Source organism: Pogoniulus pusillus, chromosome 6 (assembly GCF_015220805.1).
Source record: "Pogoniulus pusillus isolate bPogPus1 chromosome 6, bPogPus1.pri, whole genome shotgun sequence".
Classification (NCBI taxonomy): Eukaryota; Metazoa; Chordata; class Aves; order Piciformes; family Lybiidae; genus Pogoniulus; species Pogoniulus pusillus.
The window spans coordinates 27,772,616-27,796,164 of record NC_087269.1 but is presented as its reverse complement, the minus strand read 5'-3'; the positions used below and the strand labels follow the sequence as shown (position 1 = coordinate 27,796,164).

General features: G+C 46.6%; 1 protein-coding gene across 1 annotated transcript in view; it reads left to right on the top strand.

Moving 5' to 3' along the window:
* Window positions 1–3,403: 3,403 nt before the first annotated feature.
* IPMK (inositol polyphosphate multikinase) overlaps window positions 3,404–23,549 on the top strand; it is a 56,028-nt gene continuing 35,882 nt past the window's right edge. The window contains exons 1-2 of the mRNA XM_064145014.1: window positions 3,404–3,767; window positions 9,198–9,283. Coding sequence (XP_064001084.1) covers window positions 3,512–3,767; window positions 9,198–9,283 — 342 coding nt within the window. The 5' untranslated portion in view covers window positions 3,404–3,511. The remainder of the gene's footprint in view (window positions 3,768–9,197; window positions 9,284–23,549) is intronic.

Below are 23,549 nucleotides of genomic sequence, written 5' to 3'. Positions count from 1 at the left end.
CTGCTGATGAGACAACCTCTTGCAGCGCAAAGCACTTCGGGGAAAACTACATGCCTGTTAGTCTTTACATTTTCACCAGATGGAGTGAGGTAAGACTGATTTCCAGCAACAGAGAGAAAGAATAATTCAGAATTAAGCATAATTTCACCAAATGCATTTTGCTGAGGGAACAAGGGGGATTCCCAACTACCTGTCCTTTCTTTAAGAGCTGTCTGCAGCAGCCTCCTTTGCTGTCTCTTTGAGTGCTATTCCACAGCCTGGAGACAAGAAGTCTCCTTGAGGATCTTTCTGGTAGGCTCAGCTTTCAGCACAAACTGTTAGAGTATCACACTCCATGGAGGAATCAATTATTTGTCATTCTTGGTATTTTGTCAGTTCTGCTTGTTTTAATTTAGGAGATAAGACGAGTGAACTCCATGTGCTGAAGCGTGAGTGTGGAATGAGTGAGCGGAAGATGGAGTCTGGCGTCACTTGATTTCTATATGCATAAATCTGACTAAAGCAAATAGCAGGGAAAAGAAAACAGTCAGTGTTTATTTATTCCAATTACTCATGCTGTCGTGTTTCTTTTCATCCCCTCTAGGCCCACTTCTGCTCACTCTAAGCATATCTAGAAGCTATTTGTTCAGGACTAGGTGCTTGGATAGTCTTTAAATTCCATGTTTTTGCCTTTTCATTTCATTTTTCCATTGAGACTTCAAGCTCAGGTAGATCAGCTTTATGTGCATTCATGTGCACTCATGCAAAGCTGAAATGCCATCTATGGTTTTCGCTCTGCATTTAGATCCAGATCAGCCAAAGTGCCTCTCTTCTCTGCAGGGGGAAATATCGGCAAGGCTCAGGTTGGCATCCAAACCTTGCAGCAGCTGCTGCTGCTGAGACTCGGAGCCTTCTCTCTGCCAGATACATACCACTTGTGAATTTTTTTCACTCCTCAGTACTTTTTTTGTGTGCAAGGGTTGGCCAATCTGTGGTATTTCTCTCCAGCCTGAGCACCCCTCTGGGAAAATTCAGTGCTGGGGAACTGAAGAGAGGAGCTTCTGCTTGCAACCATCTGACTCCTAATCTTTAGGGCTGGATGATAGTGACTGATGAGAAGGGGATATTCGTAAAGGAGGAACCTTGGTTTTCTCACTACTTCACAAAGGATCTTGCCGAGTTGTTACCACAGTCTTTCCTGTCTCACCCAATTGAGAAGGAAACAAATTGTTCCATGAACAATGATTTAAAGAAGCTCAGCTTTGATAGATCTGTATGTGATATTCCTCCCTCTCACTTTTCAATACTCTTCGTTTTCCCTGTGTCCTTCCTGTTCCTTTGATACTTCAATTTCCCATGTAAATCCCCCAAACTGTCATCCAGTTCTTCCAGCTATGGGATGGGGAAGACTCAGCAAGTAATAGCTGAGTTTACTACATTGTTGTTTCTCTAATGTCAATGCTGATTCCTTACAGACATACCCCCTTTTTTTGTAAAATCCAGGGGAATGTCATATATCTGCTAAAGCTTATATTCCTGTTTCTGGCCTTGTTTTCCTGCTCCTCTGTCTTACTAATGCTAAACACAACGATACTAGTTCATACTGTGGCAAAAGTGCAGTTCGACTATTCAGAGCTGAACCGATTCTATAAAAGAAATGGTGAAAAGTACAGTAATGACAGACCCATACATAGAATCATAGGATCGTTTTGATTGGTAAAGACCTTTAAGATCATCAAGTCCAATCCAGCATTGCTGGGTCACCACTAAAGCATGTCCTTCAGCACCACATCTAGACAGTTTTGAAACCACTCTGAGGTTAGGCAATACATCACTGCCCTGGGCAGTCTCTCCCAGGGCTTGACAACACTTTCAGGAATGAAATTTCTTCTGATGTCCAACCTTACCCACCTGGTGCAGCTTGGAAGTTGCTACAACAGAGCCTATAAATGCCCTAGTGAAAAAATTAAGTCTCTGAGGCAGGCAGTGGGCTCTGGGGTCCGGTATCATAGAATCATAGAATGAACCAGGTTGGAAGAGACCTCCAAGATCATCCAGTCCAACCTAGCACCCAGCCCTATCCAGTCAACTAGACCATGGCACCGAGTGCCTCATCCAGGCTTTTCTTGAACACCTCCAGGGACGGTGCCTCCACCACCTCCCTGGGCAGCCCATTCCGATAACAATCACTCTCTCTGCCAACAACTTCCTCCTAACATCCAGCCTAGACCTCCCCTGGCATAACTTGAGACTGTGTTCCCTTGTTCTATTGCTGTTTGCCTGGGAGAAGAGACCAACCCCACCTGGCTACGGTCTCCCTTCAGGTAGTTGTAGAGAGCAATGAGGTCTGCCCTGAGCCTCCTCTTCTGCAGGCTAAACAACCCCACCTCCCTCAGCCTCTCCTCATAGCGTTTGTGTTCCAGGCCTCTCACCAGCTTTGTTGCCCTTCTCTGGACGTGTTCCAGCACCTCAACATCTCTCTTGAATTGAGTGGCTCAGAACTGGACACAGCACTCAAGGTGTGGCCTGAGCAGTGCTGAGTACAGGGGCAGAAGAACCTCCCTCGCCCTAATGACCATGCTGTTCCTGATCCAGGGCAGGATGCCATTGGCTCTCTTGGCCACCTGGGCACACTTCTGACTATTCCCTGGTGCGGGAATGCAGGGGTTGTGCACACCTTCCTCTATTCACAGAGAGTTAAAAATTCACAGTACTCAGTTTGGATTTGGTGTCAGTCAAGTGTGCCCACCTCACTAGCAAAGCCAGCACCTGTGGAGCTCAGTGCAGCTGACTTAGGCTGCACCAAAGATCCTTTCCCCAGTATAAGGTCTGATGCTATTTACATAATTGTTTGCTCTCTTTGATAATCCTTCAGATCTACTGGAGAGAAAATGGACAAAAGTCAGCAGCATTTCGCGTGTATTTCAGGTTACTGAGGTCCAGTGGACAAGACACAGTCCCTGCCTGCCAACACACAACACTCGCTTAGAGAACTACATCAGGCTCGAGTGCAGAGACCGAGACCCAGGGAGAGCTGAGGGTGTGACTGCAGGCCCTGGAGGCTGGCAGCGGCATGGGCATGCCCACGGGGGGGTGTGCCACGGGCACTCGGGGCCGGTTTCGCGGGCACTCGGGGGCCGCGGAAGGCTCTGCCGCCCTCTCAGCCTGCTGCTGAACCGAGGCGCTGCCCACCCCCACCACATCAAGACGCCGGGGCCCGGGCGCGGCCTAGTCCCGGAGCCGCCCGTCGCTCGGCCGCGCTGTCGCTGACCCCCCACGCCGCCACGGGTCGGCCCGGGCGGCGGAGGCGGAGCGGCGTCCGGGGCGGAGCGGCGGCGCGGCCAGTCGCTGCCTCAGCGGCAGGGTGGGCGGCGCGGCGCGGTGCGGAGCGGCGCGGGGTGATGGAGCCGCGGGCTCTCGCCGCCCGCGCCCCGGCACGCAGCGCCCGCTGAGGCCCGCTCGCCGCCGCCGCTGCCGTCTTCGCAGCGCGGCCGCCTGTCGCCTCCCTCTGCCTCCCCGCCACCTCCGGGAAATGGCCACGGAGACTCCGCGGCCGGCGCTGCCCGCGGCGGGGCGCCCCGAGGGCGAGGGCGGGCGCGGGCGCTGCGCGGGCGGCGGGCGCGGCGAGGCGGAGGAGGAGGCCGCGGCCCAGCCGGCGTTCGGCGCCTCCTCGGGCCCCGCGGTGGCAGCGGCGGCAGCAGTGGCGGGGGGCCGGCGGCGGGGACTGAACGGCTGCGTGCCGCTGTCGCACCAGGTGGCCGGGCACATGTACGGCAAGGATAAAGGCGGTGAGCGACGGCGGGGCGCGGGAGGGAGCTCTGGGGGGAGTGGCGGGCAGGGCTGCCCGCGATGGGGGTTCCCCCCACCCACGCCCTCCTGGCTGTCTTAATTCTTCCAAACCTGGCTGGGGTGGGGTGGGTCTCGCTTTCCTTCTCACGTCTCGCTGGTGGCGACGGGCAGCTCCGGTGAGGTGTCAGTAACAGGCGTGAGCCGCTCGCCGACGGCGAGAGCGGGCAAACGGCACCTCAGGAGCGGCGGGCAGGATTTACCGGCTTGGTGGTTGAGCTCCCGCCGTCGGGTTCTGCCCGCCTCCCGTGCCGAGCTGCCAGCACCTGTTCGCCCTCGGGTGCCAGCCTCAACGCCAGGTGCTCAAATCTCAGGGGGTCTGGCGGCCACCTCGGGGCTGGCGGATTTGGCAGCCACTTCGGGGCTGTGAGGGACCGCTGGCGGTGCTCTCGGGGCTGTGAGGGACCGCTGGCGGTGCTCTAGGGGCTGTCAGGAGGTCTGTCAGCCACCTCCAGGCTGAGTAATCTGGCGGTCCGGTCCCTTCACGACTGGAGGATCAGATTCCTTGACCACGGTCTGTCCTCCCTCCAAAGGCTCTCAGGGCTCATCCAGGGTAGATGGACAGGTGTCGCCACTGCTAAATCTCTGTCTTTTGATGATTGTCATAATTGGTAATGGCCAGTTAACTGGCACCTTTAAGCTGAAGGGCTTCTGCAGTTCAGTTCATTTTAGCAGGCACCTTTTAAGAAATGGGGAATGTAGATAACATCCTACTGGCACCCTAAGTACGTCTGTTGCAACTATGCTTCATCTAAAGGGAACCATCAGGTCTTTGACTGCCAGAAACTTCAGCAAAATATTAGTGTGTTTTCCTAGCCTGGGGTAAGGTCCTAGTTGCTTGTTTATTTGATAGTAAATTTGCTCCAGTGGCTCGTAAGGAGGTTAACAGTAAAAATAACAGGAAGATAGAGCTTTTTTTTTCCAAGTATGCCTCCGCTAGCTTTCAATTTCTGTTTTAATTCCAAGATGAGGAGTGCACAGCTCAAATGGATTAGGTCTAGATAATTCCATTTCATCTAACAAGCAAGACCAAGGTTTTCCTGCAGTGATACCATGGCAGTTGATGCTCTCATCTTAGAAACTTGAGTTCTTTAAGTGAAGACCTTCTGCTGAAGGTGTCTTTTAACATAGGCAATGGTCAGTGCCAAAGCAAGCGGCCAAGTTAAGGTTACCAAATGGCATGTCTCACCCTTCTAGCGCCTCACATTTGGTGTAACTCCTGCCTCTCAGCTAAGTGTAAGGTATACATCCGTTGAACTCTCAGTATGCCCTTTGAGCATAGCTATAATGAGCGCCTGCTGTCATATTGCCTTTGAACCCTGTCACTAGGATCTGTCTCTGCTGATCGGGGCAAGGGCTGAGCTTCAGAACCCCTCAGCCGTCAGGGAGTAGAATTACAGCATTAATGGCACTGTGAGTTTGTCTTATCTATAGTCTGGGTCTGTGGCCTGTCTTGCTGCTGATAATCTCCACAGTGAAGTAATTCTTGTCCCTTGCTCCTGCTGCACCTGATGCAATAAAATGTCAGGGGAGGTGTGCTAGATCCTTGGAGCTGTACATCTGCCTTGTGGTTCGTAACAAGATGGGCTGGGAACAGGCAAAAAATGCTTACTTTAGGGAGAACCTCACCTATGCTATGTCAGTTTTATTGCAGTTGGATCAAGGCCAATGCAGGTCATATACCATAGGTCATATACCATCTATATTATGTACACAGCTCAAATGGATTAGGTCTAGATAATTCCACTGCATCTAACAAGCAAGACCAAGGTTTTCCTGCAGTGATACCATGGCAGTTGATGCTCTCATCTTAGAAACTTGAGTTCTTTAAGTGAAGACCAGAGCTGCTCTGGCACTCAGAGCCCTCTTATTTTTCATAACCAAATCTTCTTGTTTTATTTCTTTACAGATGTTGTATGTAGGAGTGCAGGCAGTCGAGATGCTAAAGATAGAGGGTCATGTATAATTCTGCAGTGCTGCTTCCTGTTGGTGTCTTTATTGTGAGGCTAGTGGCCAGATGTGTGGATATATGTAGTTGCTAACAGCACTGGTAAGGAGTATCAGAGACAATCTGTATACCAGAATCTGTGAGAACGTGAAGCACGTGTGAGACCAATGTGTCCTCTACCTTCTCTGCTGCCTTTTCTGCCTCTTCCTAGAGTAGTCACCCTTCCTGCTGTTTTCTATTCTGCCCTTTCCTACCCCATAGAGAGCCTCTTTTTTAAAAAGAGAAGAGCTTTTTAAAAAGCTGCAAAAGCAGACTGCCTTTTTTTTGGGATACGTCTGTTGCCATGCATACAACATGGCAAATGTATCTTGAAGGTTGTATCCGGATGGTGTTAGTGTATGAGCTATTTACTGATTCAAGCTCAGAGCCTTCCTTGTTCTGCGCAGCTTCCTCCTACATGTCACTGCTGTCCTCAGAGCTCAACTTCCCTTCTGTCCCCACCTACAAACACCAGAGGACGTGAAGGTATCCAAAGTATTTTTAACTGCTCGTTTGGTTAGTGTGTGCCTTAAAATGTCTTTGCCGTAGGGTTCCCCCTGAAAAACCTTTCAGTTTTCGCTTTCCTTGCCGTGAGTGCGACTGCTCTGCAAAGAGAAGGGTCTTGCAGACTCTGCACGAACACATAGACCCTCAGCTTCAGGGCATTACAACTGACCTTTCGTTGAGTGCTGTTTCCTGCAGTGCTTCCCTCGGAACAGAGTAGATCATGTGTAGTAAGGTAACCACCCTGGGTTGTGGCTTATTTCTGTAGGCAGGTGGAGAGAGGCAGCAGCAAATAGGAGATGCCACTTTATAGAGTCTCCAGAGTCTGTGCTTTGGTATCTGTACCATCAAAGTGCTGTAGGACCTCAAACCGTTAGTGGGGTCCCACAGCTAAAGGGGGCATTCCCTATCGTTGTGACTTGCTTGGTCACACAGAGCACAAAACCTACAACTGTGGTTGCCATTTTCCCAGTGCACAGGTTAAGGTGGCACATACATACTAGTCAGTCCTTACTGGTTAGCCTCAGAGGATCTTTTCTAAAGTAACTGTTTGGTGTGTTTGTGCAGAAGAGGTTTGCCTATAGTTCAGCAAAGCATATGGATTGGATGTCAGGATTTTTTTATTGGTTAAAAGTGCATGCATCTCTATTGGTTATTTTCGCAGTAGCTTTTGGGTTCAGAATGCTAGCAAGACTTTGCATGCAGAGCCATTGAGAAATGTTTGTGAACTCTACTAAAATTAAAATTCTGAAATAGTTCTGCTGCTTCTTCAGAAACAGTAAAATGCTTATTTGTATATTAAACCAATCCTATAGCCTATCTGTGCAGCAACCCTAGAACAAGGCCATGACAAACATCCCTGTGTTAGTGTGATCTGCAGGTGATGGTATCTCTGGTGGTTGTTGCAGATCAGGGGGAAGGAAAGTTGTGGAGTTTTCACCTTCCTGGTGAATGGTGAAACATGAGTCCTTTATTTTCAGCTTGCTTCTGTCATGGCTACAGAGTAGGTGCTTTGCTCTGTCAGGAAATCCAGAGGATGAGGATACTTCAGCCAATGTTAGATTACATTTAAACTCTTAAGTAATGTATCAAGATGTTGTGGTAGTTGTATGGAAAGCATACATAATCCAACTTGCAGCAAGCAACCTGCCTCCGTGCAGATTTTTAAACCCCCTCTCTGTTCCTTGGCACAGACAACTATCATAGAATCAGGGTTGGAAGGGACCACAAGGATCATGTAGTTCCAACCCCCTGCCATGTGCAGGGACACCCTACCCTAGATCAGGCTGCCCATAGCCCCATCCATCCTGGCCTTAAACACCTCCAGGGATGGGGCCTCAACCACCTCCCTGGGCAACTCATTCCAGGCTCTCACCACTCTCATGCTAAACAACTTCCTCCTCACGTCCAGGCTGAACCTACCCATCACCAGCTTTGCTCCAATCCCCTATTCCTGTCACTCCCTGAGAGCCTGAAAAGTTCTTCCCCAGCTTTTTTGTAGGCCCCTTTCAGATACTGAAAGGCCACAGGAAGGTCACCTGGGAGCCTCCTCTTCTCCAGACTAAACAGCCCCAACTCTTTCAGTCTGTCTTCATAGCAGTGGCCCTTCTCTGGACATGCTCCACCATCTCCACATCCTTCTTTTAATGGAGGCTCCAGAACTGGATACAGCTGGGGTCTCAGCAGAGTGGAGTAGAGGGGGAGAATCACCTCCCTTGCCCTGCCGGCCACACTTCTCCTGATGCAGCCCAGGCTCTGCTTGGCCCTCTGAGCTGCAAGTGCTAACTGAACAGCTTCTCTAAATCTGGTGGTTGCTTTAAAGTAAAGATCTTGGGTTGTAAAAATCTTGTTTGGTTTCCAGGACTGCACAACAGATCCCATTCAGACATAATGCTGTCTAAAAGGTGAAAGCACAATTGCTGTTAACAACTGCAAACTCTTTTTGGGACACAAAGCTCCTGGCTCCTTCTACTGTGCTTTCTTAAGTGACGAGATGAAGATGGAACTTATTTTGGATACCGTTGACATTTTCCCTTCCCTTCTGAGCAAAATAAAGTACTATCTGAATAAATCTTAGGAGAATATTGCTTTTCCAGAAGCGAGGTTTTGTTTTTCCCTTGCAACTGATGATCTTGAGGTTTGGAGCACATTTCACAGGCATGCAGTTACTTTTCTCCATTCTTGCCCGGGTCCCTCTCTTGAGTATTTTCATATACTCTTCTGCTACTCAGCAATATTGCTGACTGGAGAGTCGTTAAGGCTGTTTTGTAAAGATATTTTGGGTTGTTTTGGTGCAGGCACAATGAAGGTGATTGCCTGGCTGAGGTGAAGTTCTGTATTGTAATTACAGACTACCAAGGTGTAGCATCTCATTAGCAGGTAGTGCTGTAAGGGTGCTACATCTAGTAATGCAGAAGTGCTCTTTCTATGCCACTAGCACAGATAAGTATTCACAGGACAACATTTCTATTTTAGCTAGTGATAAATGGCATTAGACTTGGTACTAAACCCTTTAACTTCTTGGCATTGCTGGAAAAGCAACTTATCTGTTATTTGAAAAGGGAGTGTCTATGTAATCTTCCATAGCTGAATGAGTGTTTCTTTTGGGTGGAACTTCTAATGGCAAATCCCAGTGCTATGTTGGCCTTGAGCTGAGTTCAACCCAGGAAATCATCTTGATGTCCACAAAAAGAGGAATGCAACCAAACCTCTGCTAAAGCTTTTGGTGCAGAAGCTGCCAATTTCCACTCTACTGTGCAAGTACTCAAAGCAGTACATCTTGGCAAATAGGGTGCTTCTGGTCAAGTGTTTGCTATTCCTGACAAAAATTAAAAGCTGTATCTCTTAAAACCAAGCCCTAAAGAAAATTCCTCTCTTGTAGGTATACTGCAGCATCCAGACGGGACTGTCCTGAAGCAGTTGCAGCCACCACCTCGTGGTCCCAGGGAGCAGGAGTTCTACAACAAGGTGAGGGTCCTGCAGCATGGAGAGAGCTGGCTTGCTGCAGGGGAAATGATGGGTGTGCTTCCTGTACATCCTTACTGTTGCAGTTAGGAAGATGCAGCCTGAATACCCGAACAGGTTAGTGACAGCTCTGTCAAGGTACCTGTGCTTTCTAGAACCTTCTCTGCTTTGAATATCTGTCCCCACACCTGACTTCACTCATAGGGCTTATTTGCTCACAAGCAGTAGGAGTTTTACAGCCTCTTATGATCTTACTGAAAAGCCTTGTGTTATCTCCATCTGTGATTGAAGAGTGATATGTTTGATCCTACCTTTCTCATGTTGCTGAGCATCTCAGAATTGGTCACATCTAAATTTAGCATGTCTTACACTTCCATCTGGGCTGGTTTATTGCTGGAAGTATGACTCTGTATTAAACCTGTTCACTGTATTCAAATTCAGCTCCTTTTAAAAGTCAATAAAAAGTGTAACTCAAATTGCTTGAACTCCAGTTTGTTGTATTTTTCCTGTTGCTCATCTTCAGTTTGCTTTGTCAGCAACTTCGATAGCACAAACCAGGAAAGCTGTTGCTCCTTAACTTCTGAGGGTAAACTGTCTTTAGAGCCTCTCTTCCTTCTCACCTACCTGCCTATGACAGTCAATCATGTGTTTTTTCTCTATCAGCTTGATATGTAATCCCTTTCCATGGCTTGTTGGGTACAAAGAACTGGAGAAGTCTTCATGCAGGGTGGGAGAGGAATCTTGACACCCTCTTTTTGTTACACTGTCTAGTTTGCTTGAAGTTTTTCATCACAGGAGTATCAATTCAAGTTACCAACATATGTGTTTTGTGAAAATCTCTCATTCAGACACTGAGCTGTAAGCAAACTGTATGTTTGCATGCTGGCATCACTGGATAATTCTGATGATGGGACTGCTAGGCAAAACAGCAGCTCTGGTGTTAGTAGGAGCTCAGCAGGACCCAGTTAAACCTCAATGTAAATATTTTTCTGAGGTTTCTCAGTGACTGTCATTTGGATGAGGTTAAGAAGGATGCAATCCAGCGTGAATGGGAACTCCTCAGTAGAAGGAGGAAGCTTGAACAGACTTGAGTGGCAGATTACCTACCCTTCTGTGCAATCCTAAGATAAGGTCACTAATGTGCCATCACTGCAGGGAGGAAGGGATAAGCTGGAGCCTTTTAGACATTAACCATTCACAGCACAGACGTTGCCATTTTACCTCTTAGACTCACATGACAAGCTGTGAACAGGACCCTGGGAGAAGTCATGGAGAAAAAGGTCTATATTCCTACCCTTGTTACTGTGCCATGTCTCAGTGTTAGTAACTTAGCTTCAATTCTGTTTTTCAGGACCTTGCTTTGGTTACTTCTTACACTGAATTTTGGGGGTCATAAGCCTTTTGGGAAAGTGGTTGGGCAGTTCTTGAGAAACAATAGAGAAGGAGAAAGGTTAGAGGTGGACTAGAATCCTTCGTGTGGGACAAGGGGACATCTGCACCTTGTGTAGGTGAAAGTAGAGGAGAAAGGTCTTGAGGATTTGTCAGGTCTCAAAGATTAACCAATATCATGTTTGCTCTCAGACAGGAGCCTTGAGCTGTGGCATATAGACACCTAAACACCACATATGGGTGCTTCAAGATGAGGATTGTGAGCTTCAGGGTAGGGTACAGTGTCACAGGCAGCTTGAGCTGATACAAAAGCTTATTGCTGCCAAGAGGAAGAGGCCTTGTTCTTGTCACCTACCTTGTGCTGTGCTTTTTGGACACTGATGAACTGATTTGACTTACAGAAAAGGCAACAACATTCCATGTGTTGATAATCTGCTGTTAATTCTAGTGGTGAAGCTGATACGCAGTGAGAACAACCTTATGACTGCCCTGTTCTAATAACTGAGCTCAGCTCATCTTGTGGTCTATAATCAGAGACATTATCATCTTAGAGTAGGCTAATGAGTCTCCAGAGAAAGGGGGAAGGAGAATTCTACCACTGCTTGAGACAAGAGATTGTTTACAAGGCAGTCGGATACAGGAGGTTGCGAAGCAGCGAAACAAGACCGATGAATCCCAGACTGTTGCTTTGGCAGGACTAGACAAAGAGAACCTCAAACCAGAAGATTACCCATTAGAATATGTGGGTTAATCATGGCTTTGTTTTAATTTCTGCACCTTTTTTTACATACGTGCTTGTGAGTGTTTTGTCTGCAGTGATAGATCAGTTACTGTTTCCTTTGCATGCTACCTTACCCTGGCCTGAATCAAGATTGGTACCAACTGCCTGGGCCAGAAACAAGTGGTTTTTTTAAACGATAGGTAAAGCAAACCTTCTTGGCTGAAGTAATGGAGAGCCTCTGTGGTAGCCAGAGGATGAGTATGTCTCAGTTTCAGCTGCAGAAGTGGGCTGGAGAGCAGGTATCTCAGATCCAAGGCAGAAGTGTCTTACAGCAGTGACCCCGAAGCGGTATTTCAGCTATTTTGAATGCCTGTGAGCTGAAGGCGTGGGGAATGTGTCATGATAGAGACTAATTTGATTACAACTGATCTATTCAATCTGGTCCCAGGTATTTTTTTATCTGGACAAGACAGTCATCTCTTCTGGAACTGCTGGATTAACTCTCAGCTGGATGTGTGAAATAGAGTGCCTTTGTCTGCCTCAGTGACTCAGCAGAGGTTATTTTCCCCTGGTTATTGGTGGGTTAGTTTCTGTTGAGCAGAGATGGGTGGCAGCTGGAAGCTTTGAATAATTTCACAGGTCTCTGTCCAAGTAGGAAACTGAAAAATCTCTCAAATAATTCCTACCCAGACTGTCACTAGGTTACCTTTCTCTTTTCCTGATAGTGTATTTTCAGTTCAGCTGCTAGAAAAGAGACCACAACCTCTCTAAACAGAAATCTTCTTTCTTGAGAGGTTATTTATCATAGAATCATAGAATGGTTTGTGTTGGAGGAGATCTTAAACATCATCTAGTTCCAAGTGCACCAAAGTGAACCAAACTTTTATCTTTCATTTTATACTGATGAGGAAATGGTTTGGTATGATTGTGTCATGAGGGAGGGCAAAAATAGAGTCTGACAAAGACTATCATGCATACCTTCTTTGATAAACAGTGAGCAGAACAATGAGCTCTTTGGAGTCATTGTTAATACCTTACTATGCATTGCTTGTCGCTGGAGTGTGACTTTCCAGTGGTAATGTCCACTTTCTATTAAGGAAATACAAGCAATTATCAAATCAGAGTAGTAACAGTTTACCTCTGTTCCTGCAACCTCCCTTCCCACACCTGAGGGCATGAACTTCTTGCATAACCATGGACTGTTTTACCAGGTCTTGTGGTACTGAGGGAAAAAATCTGACTTTTTAAACCCTGGATAGCTACAAAATACTTTGTTTTCAATAGATATGAGCAGCAAGAGAATGATTTAAAAAAACATGTAAGGAGAAGAGTTATGTTTTGTTAAGGACTATCTACACTCCATTTAATGGAAATACTCGTTGAGAATGTGTAGGCAGAGGCACTCTAGAGGCCTGCTTTTAAAGGAGTTTCAGGAGGGAACACTACACAGAGATGTGGAAACAGGAAAGCACTGTTGTCTAAAAGTGTAGTGCAATATATTGTGTAGTAGTGACCCATTTCCATTAAAGAAAATAGACTGGTAAAAGGCAGTACATCTCTGGGGTAGGCTACCCACACATGCATACTCAAATCCACAAAAGAGAGCTACTACTCAGTGTGCTTTAGTGTTTGTCTTCAGCTTGCTTTCTTCCAAGTGCATTTATGTGTGCTGAAACAGCTTGATTTAATACAGCAGTGTTGGGAGAGGCAAGGGATGAAGCCTCTATCAGCTGTGGTGATCTCTTCTGGCAGGTGATTTGGGAGATATGAAGAAAGCATCCTTTGGAAAGGTTAGTGCAGTCACCGTGAGGTAAAATCTCCCTGCTTAGCTAGGTACACAGCTTTCAGCTTGAGCATGCCAGGCTAGCATAACTCTCTCTTGCTGTTTAAAAGATACCCTCTTCAGCACAGAGTTTTTCTTAATTTGTCAAGAATGTAGCACTGCAGAAACTACTGTCCTGGTGTTGCTCTGAAGAGGGGGAGGAAACTGGAATGTCAGCTGCTTTTTGTGGGCACAAAAGGATATTGGGCTGCAAGTATTTAAAACAGAGGAACAAAATTTATAGTTGTTAAGGTTGCCTTCAGTTTCCTACAAACTGTGTGTTTAGCTCAAAGGGATGGAGTGTCTCCTGTCTTTGACACAACAAGAGGAGGTCACTGAACTGTTTTGAAATGGCAGCTCTTTCACTTCTGATTTCTAGCGTTTGCTCAGTGTAAACCTCTGTTGCGGTGTGTACCTGTTCTGAGCATGGCACGTTGCAGTTCTGAAGGCTGCTAATGCAGCAGCTAACAAACTGGTATTTTATGCTTTTTACATCAGCAACTATTTCTGTAAGCTTTCCTTTGGATTGACCTTTTGCTTTCCCACAGTGACTGTGTGAGAAGCACACCTTTCCCCCTCATCCCGCCTGACAAAATTCAGCATGAGAAGGCTCCTGCAGCACAGTCAACTTCCAGTGCTTCACACTTTTTTTTTCCTGTTTGCTGGTGTCTGCATGTCAGAATTGTCATAACTGCCTCTTGTGGTGTTTCCAAGTCACAGCTCCAAATAGCACACCTGCAATACTGTAAGGTTCCAAGGCTGCTGTAGCACAACCCTTGCCTGTATTCTCAGGTACTCTTGTCCCAGAGGGCGAGTGTAGTTTTGGGAGATTGCAGTGAAAATGTAGACAGGGTTCTCAGTTCAAGCATGGGGCTGGCAACCTTTTGTCTCTAATTCAGTGCTGGGGACCCAAGGGAGCTGATTCACCCCATATAGCAGTGAGAAAAGATAATTGTGCTAGTCATCTGGCCCTGCTAGGTAACAGCTTCCATCTTAAGTCAGATGGCCCCTATGGATAGAATCATAGAATCAACCAGGTTGGAAGAGACCTCCAAGATCATCCAGTCCAACCTATCACCCAGCCCTATCCAGTCAACTAGACCATGGCACCAAGTGCCTCATCCAGTCTTTTCTTGAAGACCTCCAGGGACGGTGCCTCCACCACCTCCCTGGGCATCCCATTCCAATGCCAATCACTCTCTCTGCCAACAACTTCCTCCTAACATCCAGCCTATACTTTCCCCGGCACAACTTGAGACTATGTCCCCTTGTTCTATGGCTGGTTGCCTGGGAGAAGAGGCCACCCCCACCTGGCTACAGTGTCCCTTCAGGTAGTTGTAGACAGCAATGAGGTCACCCCTGAGCCTCCTCTTCTCCAGGCTAAACACCCCCAGCTCCCTCAGCCTCTCCCCATGGGGTTTGTGTTCCAGGCCTTTCAGCAGCTTTGTCGCCCTTCTCTGGACACCTTCCAGCACCTCAACATCTCTCTTGAATTGAGGGGCCCAGAACTGGACACAGCACTCAAGGTGTGGCCTGAGCAGTGCTGAGTACAGGGGAAGAATAACCTCCCTTGTCCTGCTGGCCACACTCTTCCTGATGCAGGCCAGGATGCCACTGGCTCTCTTGGCCACCTGGGCACACTGCTGCCTCATCTTCAGCTCCTCTCTACCAGCACCCCCAGGGCTCTTTCCTCCTGGCTGCTCTCAGCCACTCTGTCCTCAGCCTATAGTGCTGCTTGGGGTTGTTGTGGCCGAAAGTGCAGGACCCTGCACTTGGCCTTGTTCAATCTCATCCCATTGGCCTCTGCCCACCCATCCAGCCTGTTCAGGTCCCTCTTCAGGGCTCTCCTACCCTCCAACAGGTCAACACCTGCTCCTAGCTTGGTGTCATCTGCAAACTTACTGATGCTGGACTCAATCCCCTCATCCAGATCATCAGTAAAGATATTGAACAGGACTGGGCCCAGCACTGATTCTTGGGAAACACCACTAGTGATTGGCTGCCAACTGGATGTGGCATCATTCATCACCACTCTCTGGGCTCTGCCATCCAGACAGGAGATCTTCTATCCTAGACAGCTGCCCTTTCTGGGTAACAGAACTTCCACCTACTGCCATTTAATGACAGCTCTGTTAACTGCTGTTAGCCATAGCCTGAAAGTTCAGGGATCAAGCCCTGCTCACATATAACATGAATGCAAGGAAGCTGTAACGGTAGATAACAGAAATTGTATTTCGCTCTTGTTACATGTCCTGAAAACAAAGCCAGGATGCAAGAGACACAAATAGCTCCAGCATGTAAAAGAGATTTATGTTGGTTAGATCAGAGTCAGGCATTTGAAAGCCTGGAAGTGATGGTTTCATGGCTGGCCACACAATTGTTCTGAACTTTTGTTGGATGCATTATAGTGCAGCTTTCAACAGGGCAATGACCTGTCTTTCTGTCCTGTTTCCCCTAAAGAACTTAGGAACTCATTCCACAACATGATGTAAGGCAGAATTCCTATTGTTGGTACAACTTTTGCTCTCTCATTTGCAATGGTCTTTGAGTTTGTGACCAGAGAGTAACAAGTTAGTGAAGACCTGTGAGAGACCATGTCTTGTCTCAATTGAATTTGTAACCAGAGGGCAACGTGGCAGTGTAGACTCAGTATTCCTGAATCTGTAGTTACTTGTGCTTCTGCAGTTACAGAGGATAAATGTGCAGGAAGTATGTCCATGCAGACCATTACCAATAATCTTTTCCCATGCTGGTTTGTTCCTTTAATTTTGCATAACCTGCCACTACTCCTATGCCATGACTTTTCAGTGCTGCTTGACGGTTTTGCATTGTCTGGTTTTAATTAGTATTCAAGTAGCTTCAGGCAGTGCAGAAGACTTCTGGTGTCTTCCCTCCCCCTCTGTGGCATAAAATCAAGCCAGCAGCCTGAAAGATGTGTTTTGGCCTGGAAGCTTTTGCATAGAGTTGCAAGAACTGACTCAGGAGGCTCATCCCCCTTTCAGCGTATATAGCACAAATCACGATAAGGCAGGCTGAGTTCTGTAAAGTGTTCTCTGCTAGTGATGGAAAGGAAGGGGCTCAGAGTGGCAAAGTATGTCTTGCTTCAGGATGAATTACCCTATTTTGTAAACTCAGTTAACTTTTTTTTTTTAATAACCTTGACTTAGATGGTTATCCTTGACTGAAAAAGGAGTGGATGATGGCCATCATGCTGCTATTGTGTACTAAAATATCCTTATCCCGTGATCAGGTCTCCAGCTAATGTTCTGAATTTCAGTCTTGTATGGATAAAGCTTGGAGAAGTGGGATGCACACTACACCAATTTATTTTGGGGATGTAATGCCTCGCTCAAACCTTTTGTTACCATCACATTCAGAGCTGTAGCTTGGTATCCTGTACCTCAGTATTCTTTATGTCTCTTTGGTGCCTCCAGATCTGCTCTGTCTCCAGCAAAGGTAACAGTACCAGAGTACACAAGCTACCTGTTTGCGAACATAGTGAGCGTGCTCCGATACAGCCCAGTTTTGCCTTTGGCAGCATTCCTCCTGCTGAGCAGCTGTCCAGGAGGGATTTTGTTTTGCTGGGAAAATAAGCAACATTAAGTTCCCAAAGCAATGTGTGAAACTGCCTCACACCCTACATTTTAAAGCAGGAGCCTGCACAGAATTATTGTAATAAAAGGAAGAACAGGCAGTACTCCTCTGCTAATGAGAAGAAAATGGCTTTTGGACCAAATCATGAAACATTGGCAGCTTGGTTTCGGGCCTTTTTCCTATAAGGAGTTGTCTAAGAGAGATGAAGGATGAAGTGTAGGTCTAATAATCTGCTGAGTTCTTACTTCTGTCCTATAAACACAGCTGTGGTAGTTCAGATCACAATTAACTGACTGAAAGCCTACTGTAGCAGGACAGTAAGACTTAGAAACTGAGTTGCAGGTATTTATGATTCTTGCACTCTGTAGCAAAACCAGGTTGTGCTAGTTTGAGCCTAGCTGGGATATTTTGGTGGGAAGAATTAGACTACAGGCTGTGAAAAGGAAACAATGGTGATGTCTACTGCACTCATACGCTTGCTGAGATGGATAAGAACAAGAACACAAACATAGATAATGCAGAGTCTCTCTCTGGCTTTTGGGATACACTTTTCTCTCTAACCTAACCTGCTGTCTGTGTGACTAATCCATCTGCTCCCTAACCCCCTGTCCAACCCTCCAAACTCACCTTGAACATAAGGCAAAGTCTAGGGTAAGGTAGAGGAGTGGGAAGAAGATAGAAGGGTGGTTGGGAGCCCCTCGTGGGGACTCTAGTTTCTGGGAGGGCTGTTGTGTTTCTGTATTACTTATTTAACTTGTATATTTCTATGTATAACTATATATATTGTAAATATCTGCTTGTATATTGTGTTAGTTCAGATCACTGTTAACTGACTGAAAGCCTACTGTAGCAGGGCAGTAAGCCTTAGAAACTGAGTGGGAGGTATTTATGATTCTTGCACTCTGTAGCAAAAACAGGTTTAGAAGAGGTGCACAGCCCAGCAGAAGATAAACCTAGGGGAGCCTGGTGAGCATCTGTGTCCTGTGCTCCTTGTCTGTTGTGTGCCACAGAATAAGCTACAACCCACTTTAATAAATCTAATAAAACCTCATAAAGGGAGACAGCAAAAGGCCATTATTACAATTTGTTGCTATCAGGGGAAGTACTGGATGGAGTTGCTAACAGACTAGGTAGCCTATGGTCAGTGCTAAGTATGTAGGCAGGAGAGAAAATCCATTTCCCTTACCAACCTGATTCTGAGGAAGATTCTTTTCTGAGAGTAGAACTGGCTGAAAAACAAGGAAAAATGTCTGGGTTTAATGTGCGTATCCACGGTACGTTACACTGGATTAAATTACAGTACAGTGCTTCTGCTCTGCTAGAGGGTCATGCAAGTGCTCACTCTTTCAGACTGGAACAAATATTATTTGCAGTTTAATTCAGTTCCAAAGGTTTCAGAGTCTAGGTGTACAAAAGGCATCTCGGTGTTGTACGGAAAATACAGAACTTGGTACATTTTAAGTTTATTTAAAAGTAAGCTATGGTTGGTGGGCTGCCAGTATGGGATTGAGGAAAGTGTAGGTTGCCTGCATGAAAGAAAAGGAAAATAAATTCAGTCTCTGAAAGAAAGAATTCTAGTTTCCAAGTTAAAGAAAGAGGCTTATACTAAGAGAATTCAGCATACAGACAGCACTGTGTACGTGTGGAAAGGGATGTGATTCACCAGTGCATATGGTGGGACACAGTGTAATGTTTTGGTGTGTTCTTGGGCACTCAGCTACCAGATGAGCCATAAGTAAATTAGTCAACAGAATATTTAATGGTTTTTTATCTCACTGTGTGTATAATATGCTTGTTAAAATTGCCCATACTTGGGGAGCAATTTGGTAGCAGTTATTGTTCAGTCTTTCAGTATTTATAGCTCTGAGTGTGTATTATCTATTTGGGTGTATATGCACAGACATAAATCTATATGCCAGTGTATATACAAAATGTGTGCACACATTTGTACAGCTAAAAATCTTCACAAAGCAAGCTCAATGACCAGGCTCACCATGCCTGAATGGAACAGAACCCTCTTACCCAGATATTCTCTCTGCCTTACTGGAGCAGACTGTGATCAAAGGCTTGCTAAGGTTTCTTAGTGGTGTTATTACTGTTCTGTTTTGGTGTCTCCTTGCCCTGTTCTGCCCTGTGTTCTAGCATAAGTTATCACTGCTGCTCTCTTTCTTTGCTAGCAGTGACCAAAGAGGTTGTTTGCAGATTTGGGAAGCAATGGCTGATGTGCTTGTCCAGCAGAATGGTGAGTGAAAGGAAGAACTGTGTCCAGTTCTGGGCTCCTCAATTCAGGAGAGGTATTGAGATACTGGAATGTGTCCACAGAAGGGCGATGAAGCTGGTGAGGGGCCTGGAGCACAGCCCTGTGAGGAGAGGCTGAGGGAGCTGGGGGTGTGCAGCCTGGAGAAGAGGAGGCTCAGGGCAGACCTCATTGCTGTCTACAACTGCCTGAAGGGAGGCCGTAGCCAGGTGGTGGTTGGTCTCTTCTGCCAGGCAAGCAGCAACAGAACAAGGGGACACAGTCTGAAGTTGTGCCAGGGGAGGTCTAGGCTGGATGTTGTGAGGAAGTTGTTGTCAGAGAGAGTGATTGGCATTGGAATGGGCTGCCCAGGGAGGTGGTGGAGTTGCCATGCCTGGAGGTGTTCTAGAAAAGCCTGGATGAGTCATTTAGTGCCATGGTCTAGTTGATTGGACAAGGCTGGGTGCTAGGTTGGACTGGATGATTTTGGAGGTCTCTTCCAACCTGCTTGATTCTATGATTCTAAGATGTGGGCTCATAGATGATTCTGGAAGTCCCAGTTTGGCACAGAGAGATGCGTAGGTGGGATTCCAAAGAGTTACTTATTCAAAGTAAACCAAATCATACCTGTATTTATCACAGAACAGCTGTTTTTTATGTTAGTGTGTCTTCTCTAACAACTGAAACACCTCTGCTTGGGTAGCAAACAACAGAAGAGCTTCTGGGCTGTTACTTTCAGTCATCACATTCTTTCCCGGAATCATAAGCCATCAACTAAAATTCCTGGTAGTAGGTACCCTTCTTCTCTGTCCATTAAAAAAATTAATACAAATAATGAAAGGTTATTCCTAGCTGCCTCTGTCTTGGCAAGTGTTCTTGTGCCAAAGTACAGGCTATTGCTGGCAGAGGAGCTTTTGAGGTAGAAAAGGAGACTATAGATCTGATGTAGCCCTCTGGCCATAGCCCTTGAAGTGATCGTTTTGGACACCTGGCTGCAGGTGGCAGCTGAGTGTTCTAGAATAAGGGTTATAGCAGGAGATGGTAGAATGCACAGTTGCTGGTAAAATACAGATCATTTAGATGAATAAAAATGGTCAAAATCAACAGAAGTATAAAGAGGTGGATTTCAAAGAGAGGTAAAAGCATAATTACTTTTTTTTAGGGGTATGGATGATAGAGGTACTTAAATGTCAGTTTAAACAGAGTGTCTTGGCCTGGCACTTGGGCTGTGAGCCAGCTCACCTGGAGGCTGTACACTGCTGCAGGAGAGGGCATGAGAAAGTGTGTCTGGGATTGTGGTGCCTATGGCTTGGGTTAAACTCCTGTGAAAGGACAGCTTTAGGGTGAGGTTGCAATAAGTTCTTTGCGAGGGCTGCCTCTTGGAGTGTTAGGGGAAAACCAATCCCACACAGGTCTGTCAGGACTTGGTTGCCCTTTCAGCCTCTTTGAAATGTAAAATTAAATTTTGTCTATTTGAGTATAATTTCTAGAGGGTTTCTCCCATCCCTTGTTCTCTCTCACTCCCTAGCTCGAATCTTCAGCTGGGATCAGATAGCTTTCCAGAAACAAAGCCTATGAACGCTCCCAGAAAGTGGGACAGCCACACTGCCTTATCTTCCCTTTTTGTCCTGTTGTTCTAGCATTTCCCTTTCCTTTCTCTGATCTCAGAGATAATTTAAACCTCAACTCCTGTATAGTTGGAGTTGCTTTAAAAAATAATCTTGGAGCAGCAAGTTGATAGGAGAACACTCTGGCTGCTGTCTTTCTTTAACCTGCTTTTGTACCTGTGAGGATTTCTATGTGTCAGGTAGATGTTTTCTGAGCAGGTCCCTGTCTTCACAGTATCACAGTATCATCAGGGTTGGAAGAGACCTCACAGATCATCAAGTCCAACCCTTTACCACAGAGCTCAAGGCTAGACCATGGCACCAAGTGCCACGTCCAATCCTGCCTTGAACTGCCCCAGGGACGGCGACTCCACCACCTCCCCGGGCAGCCCATTCCAGTGCCCAATGACTCTCTCAGTGAAGAACTTTCTCCTCACCTCAGCCTAAATCTCCCCTGGCGTAGCCTGAGGCTGTGTCCTCTCGTTCTTGCGCTGGCCACCTGAGAGAAGAGAGCAACCTCCTCCTGGCCACAACCACCCCTCAGGTAGTTGTATCAGGAAGTGATATTCATGTTGCATCAGCTTGTGAGGTGCAGTAACAGAGCTGTCTTTTGCACAATGGTGGTAAAGACAGATGAGAAACCTGCCTGTACTGTAGCTCTTCAACAGAGGAATGAATTGCCAACATGACTTGACTTTCTGACTTGAAATCTGCTAGATCTTTCTGGCTGCTGGTACCTCAAGTTTTCCAAGTCCATTTCTGAAGTGCAGTAGATGTTTTAATAAGAAAAAATGGGGAGAAATGTTCAATACTTCATTGAAACACCTTATTTCCCTCTCACATTTCATTTCTTACTGACTATAAGCAAAAATAATACCTGAGCAACCTGAGCAGAGTGAACACCTTGGGTTATGTGGACTGCAGAAGCCTCTTGGTGTTTGGTTGAACAAATTAGCTTCTTCATAATCTGCAAACAAAACCATTTCAGTTACTTGGAATTTCTTTTCCTTCTAATGAAAACCAGGGGTTTCAGGTTCTCTAAATCACCTCACTGTGGTCCAAAAGGCAGTAAGGAGGCGATATTTTTGCCTGTTTGCTTTCAATGCACCATCCCTTTCCCCAGGTTATAAATGTCAGTAGGTGCCACAGTTATATACTCAACCAGTTATATACTCAGCAGTTCCTTTTGCACACTATACTTCATTGTCTTAATAAGAGGAGAGGATACAATTTCCTACCAACGTGAGCATATGACAAGAAACCAACAAAGTGTAGAAAACCCTCATATCTATCACACAAAAAAATGCTCTGTTTTCCTATAACATTCCTCAGCATATTTGTAGATTTGCAGAAGATACTAAGCTGAGTAGTGCAGTTGATAAGCCTGAAGGACGAGATGCCACCCAGAGTGACTTGGACAGACTGGAGAGGTGGGCTGAGGAGAATCTCATGAGATTCAATAAGGAGAAGTGCAAGGACCTGCACCTAGGTTGAGGCAGTCCTAGATATCAATACAGACTGGGGGATGGGGAGATTGAGGGCAGCCCTGCAGATAAGGACTTGAGGGTGCTGGTGGATGAGAAGCTAGGCATGAGCCAGCAATGGGCACTTGCAGCCCAGAAGGCCAGTAGCATCCTCGTCTGCATCAAAAGCAGTGTGGCCAGCAGGTCAAGAGAGGTGATTCTGTCACTCTGCTCTACTCTGGTGAGACCTCACCTGTCTCCAGCTTTGGAGCCCTCAGCACAGGAAAAACATGGGCCTGATGGAGTGGGTCCAGAGAATGGCCATGAAGATGATCTGGAGCACCTCTCCTAAGAGGACAGACTGAGGGAGCTGGGGTTATTCAGCCTAGAGAAGAGCAGGCTCCAAGGAGACCTAACAGCAGCCTTCCAGTACCTGAAGTGGCCTACAAGAAGGCTGGGGAGGGACTGTTTACAAAGGCCTGAAGTGATAGGATGAGAGCAATGGTTTGAAATTGGAGAAGAGCAGATTTAGATTGGCTATTAGGAACAAATTCTGCACCATGAGGGTGGTTGAACAGTAGTGCAGGTTGCCCAGAGAGGCTCTATCCCTGGAGCTGTTGCCAAGGTCAGGCTGAACAAGGCTGTGAGCAACCTGATCTAGCGGAGGATGTCCCTGCTGACTGCAGGGGAGTTAGACTAGATGACCTTTGGAGGTCTCTTCCAACCCAGACCATTCTGTTTATGTGTTTTCCAGTGTTGGTAAGTGATGTCAAACCAAAAGGAAAAGTAAAGAGTGAATAAGAATGGGAGAAGTATTTAGTGTGTTAAAATTGAAAGTTCCTTATCAGATAACCAGTGGTAGTACTGTCTTCATTACCTTTTTTAGGCTATCTTCTCTTTGTTTTGGCCTGTAGTGGAGAGTGCTTAAGAAGAACCCTGCTTCAGTCTCCTGTACATGCACACTGACATAACTGAACCAAAGTAACACAGGAGTAGGGACCTTGATGTGTAATTTGGTCTGGTTCTGAGGGACATGGCTCAGTGGCGACATGGCAGTGATGTGTTGATGGTTGGACTTGGTGGTTTTAAAGGTCTCTTCCACCCAAAACAGTTCCATGATTCTGTATTCACAGAAGCATTTTATAAGATGCTTCATAGAATGGTTCGGGTTGGAAGGGACCTTAAAGGCCTTCCAGTTCCAACCGCTCTGCCATGCGTAGGGACACCTCCCACTGGACCAGGTTGCTCGGGGCCTTGTCCAACCTGGCTTTTGAGAGGGGGCATCCACAACCTCCATGTGTAAGCTATGCCAGTGTCTCACCACCCTCACTGTAAAGAATTCCTGCTTTATCTCCACTCTTCCATCTTAAAAGCATTGCCCCTCGTCCTGTCTCTACAAGCCCTCACTTAGGAAGCTGCTTAGCAAGTGTGTTTGCT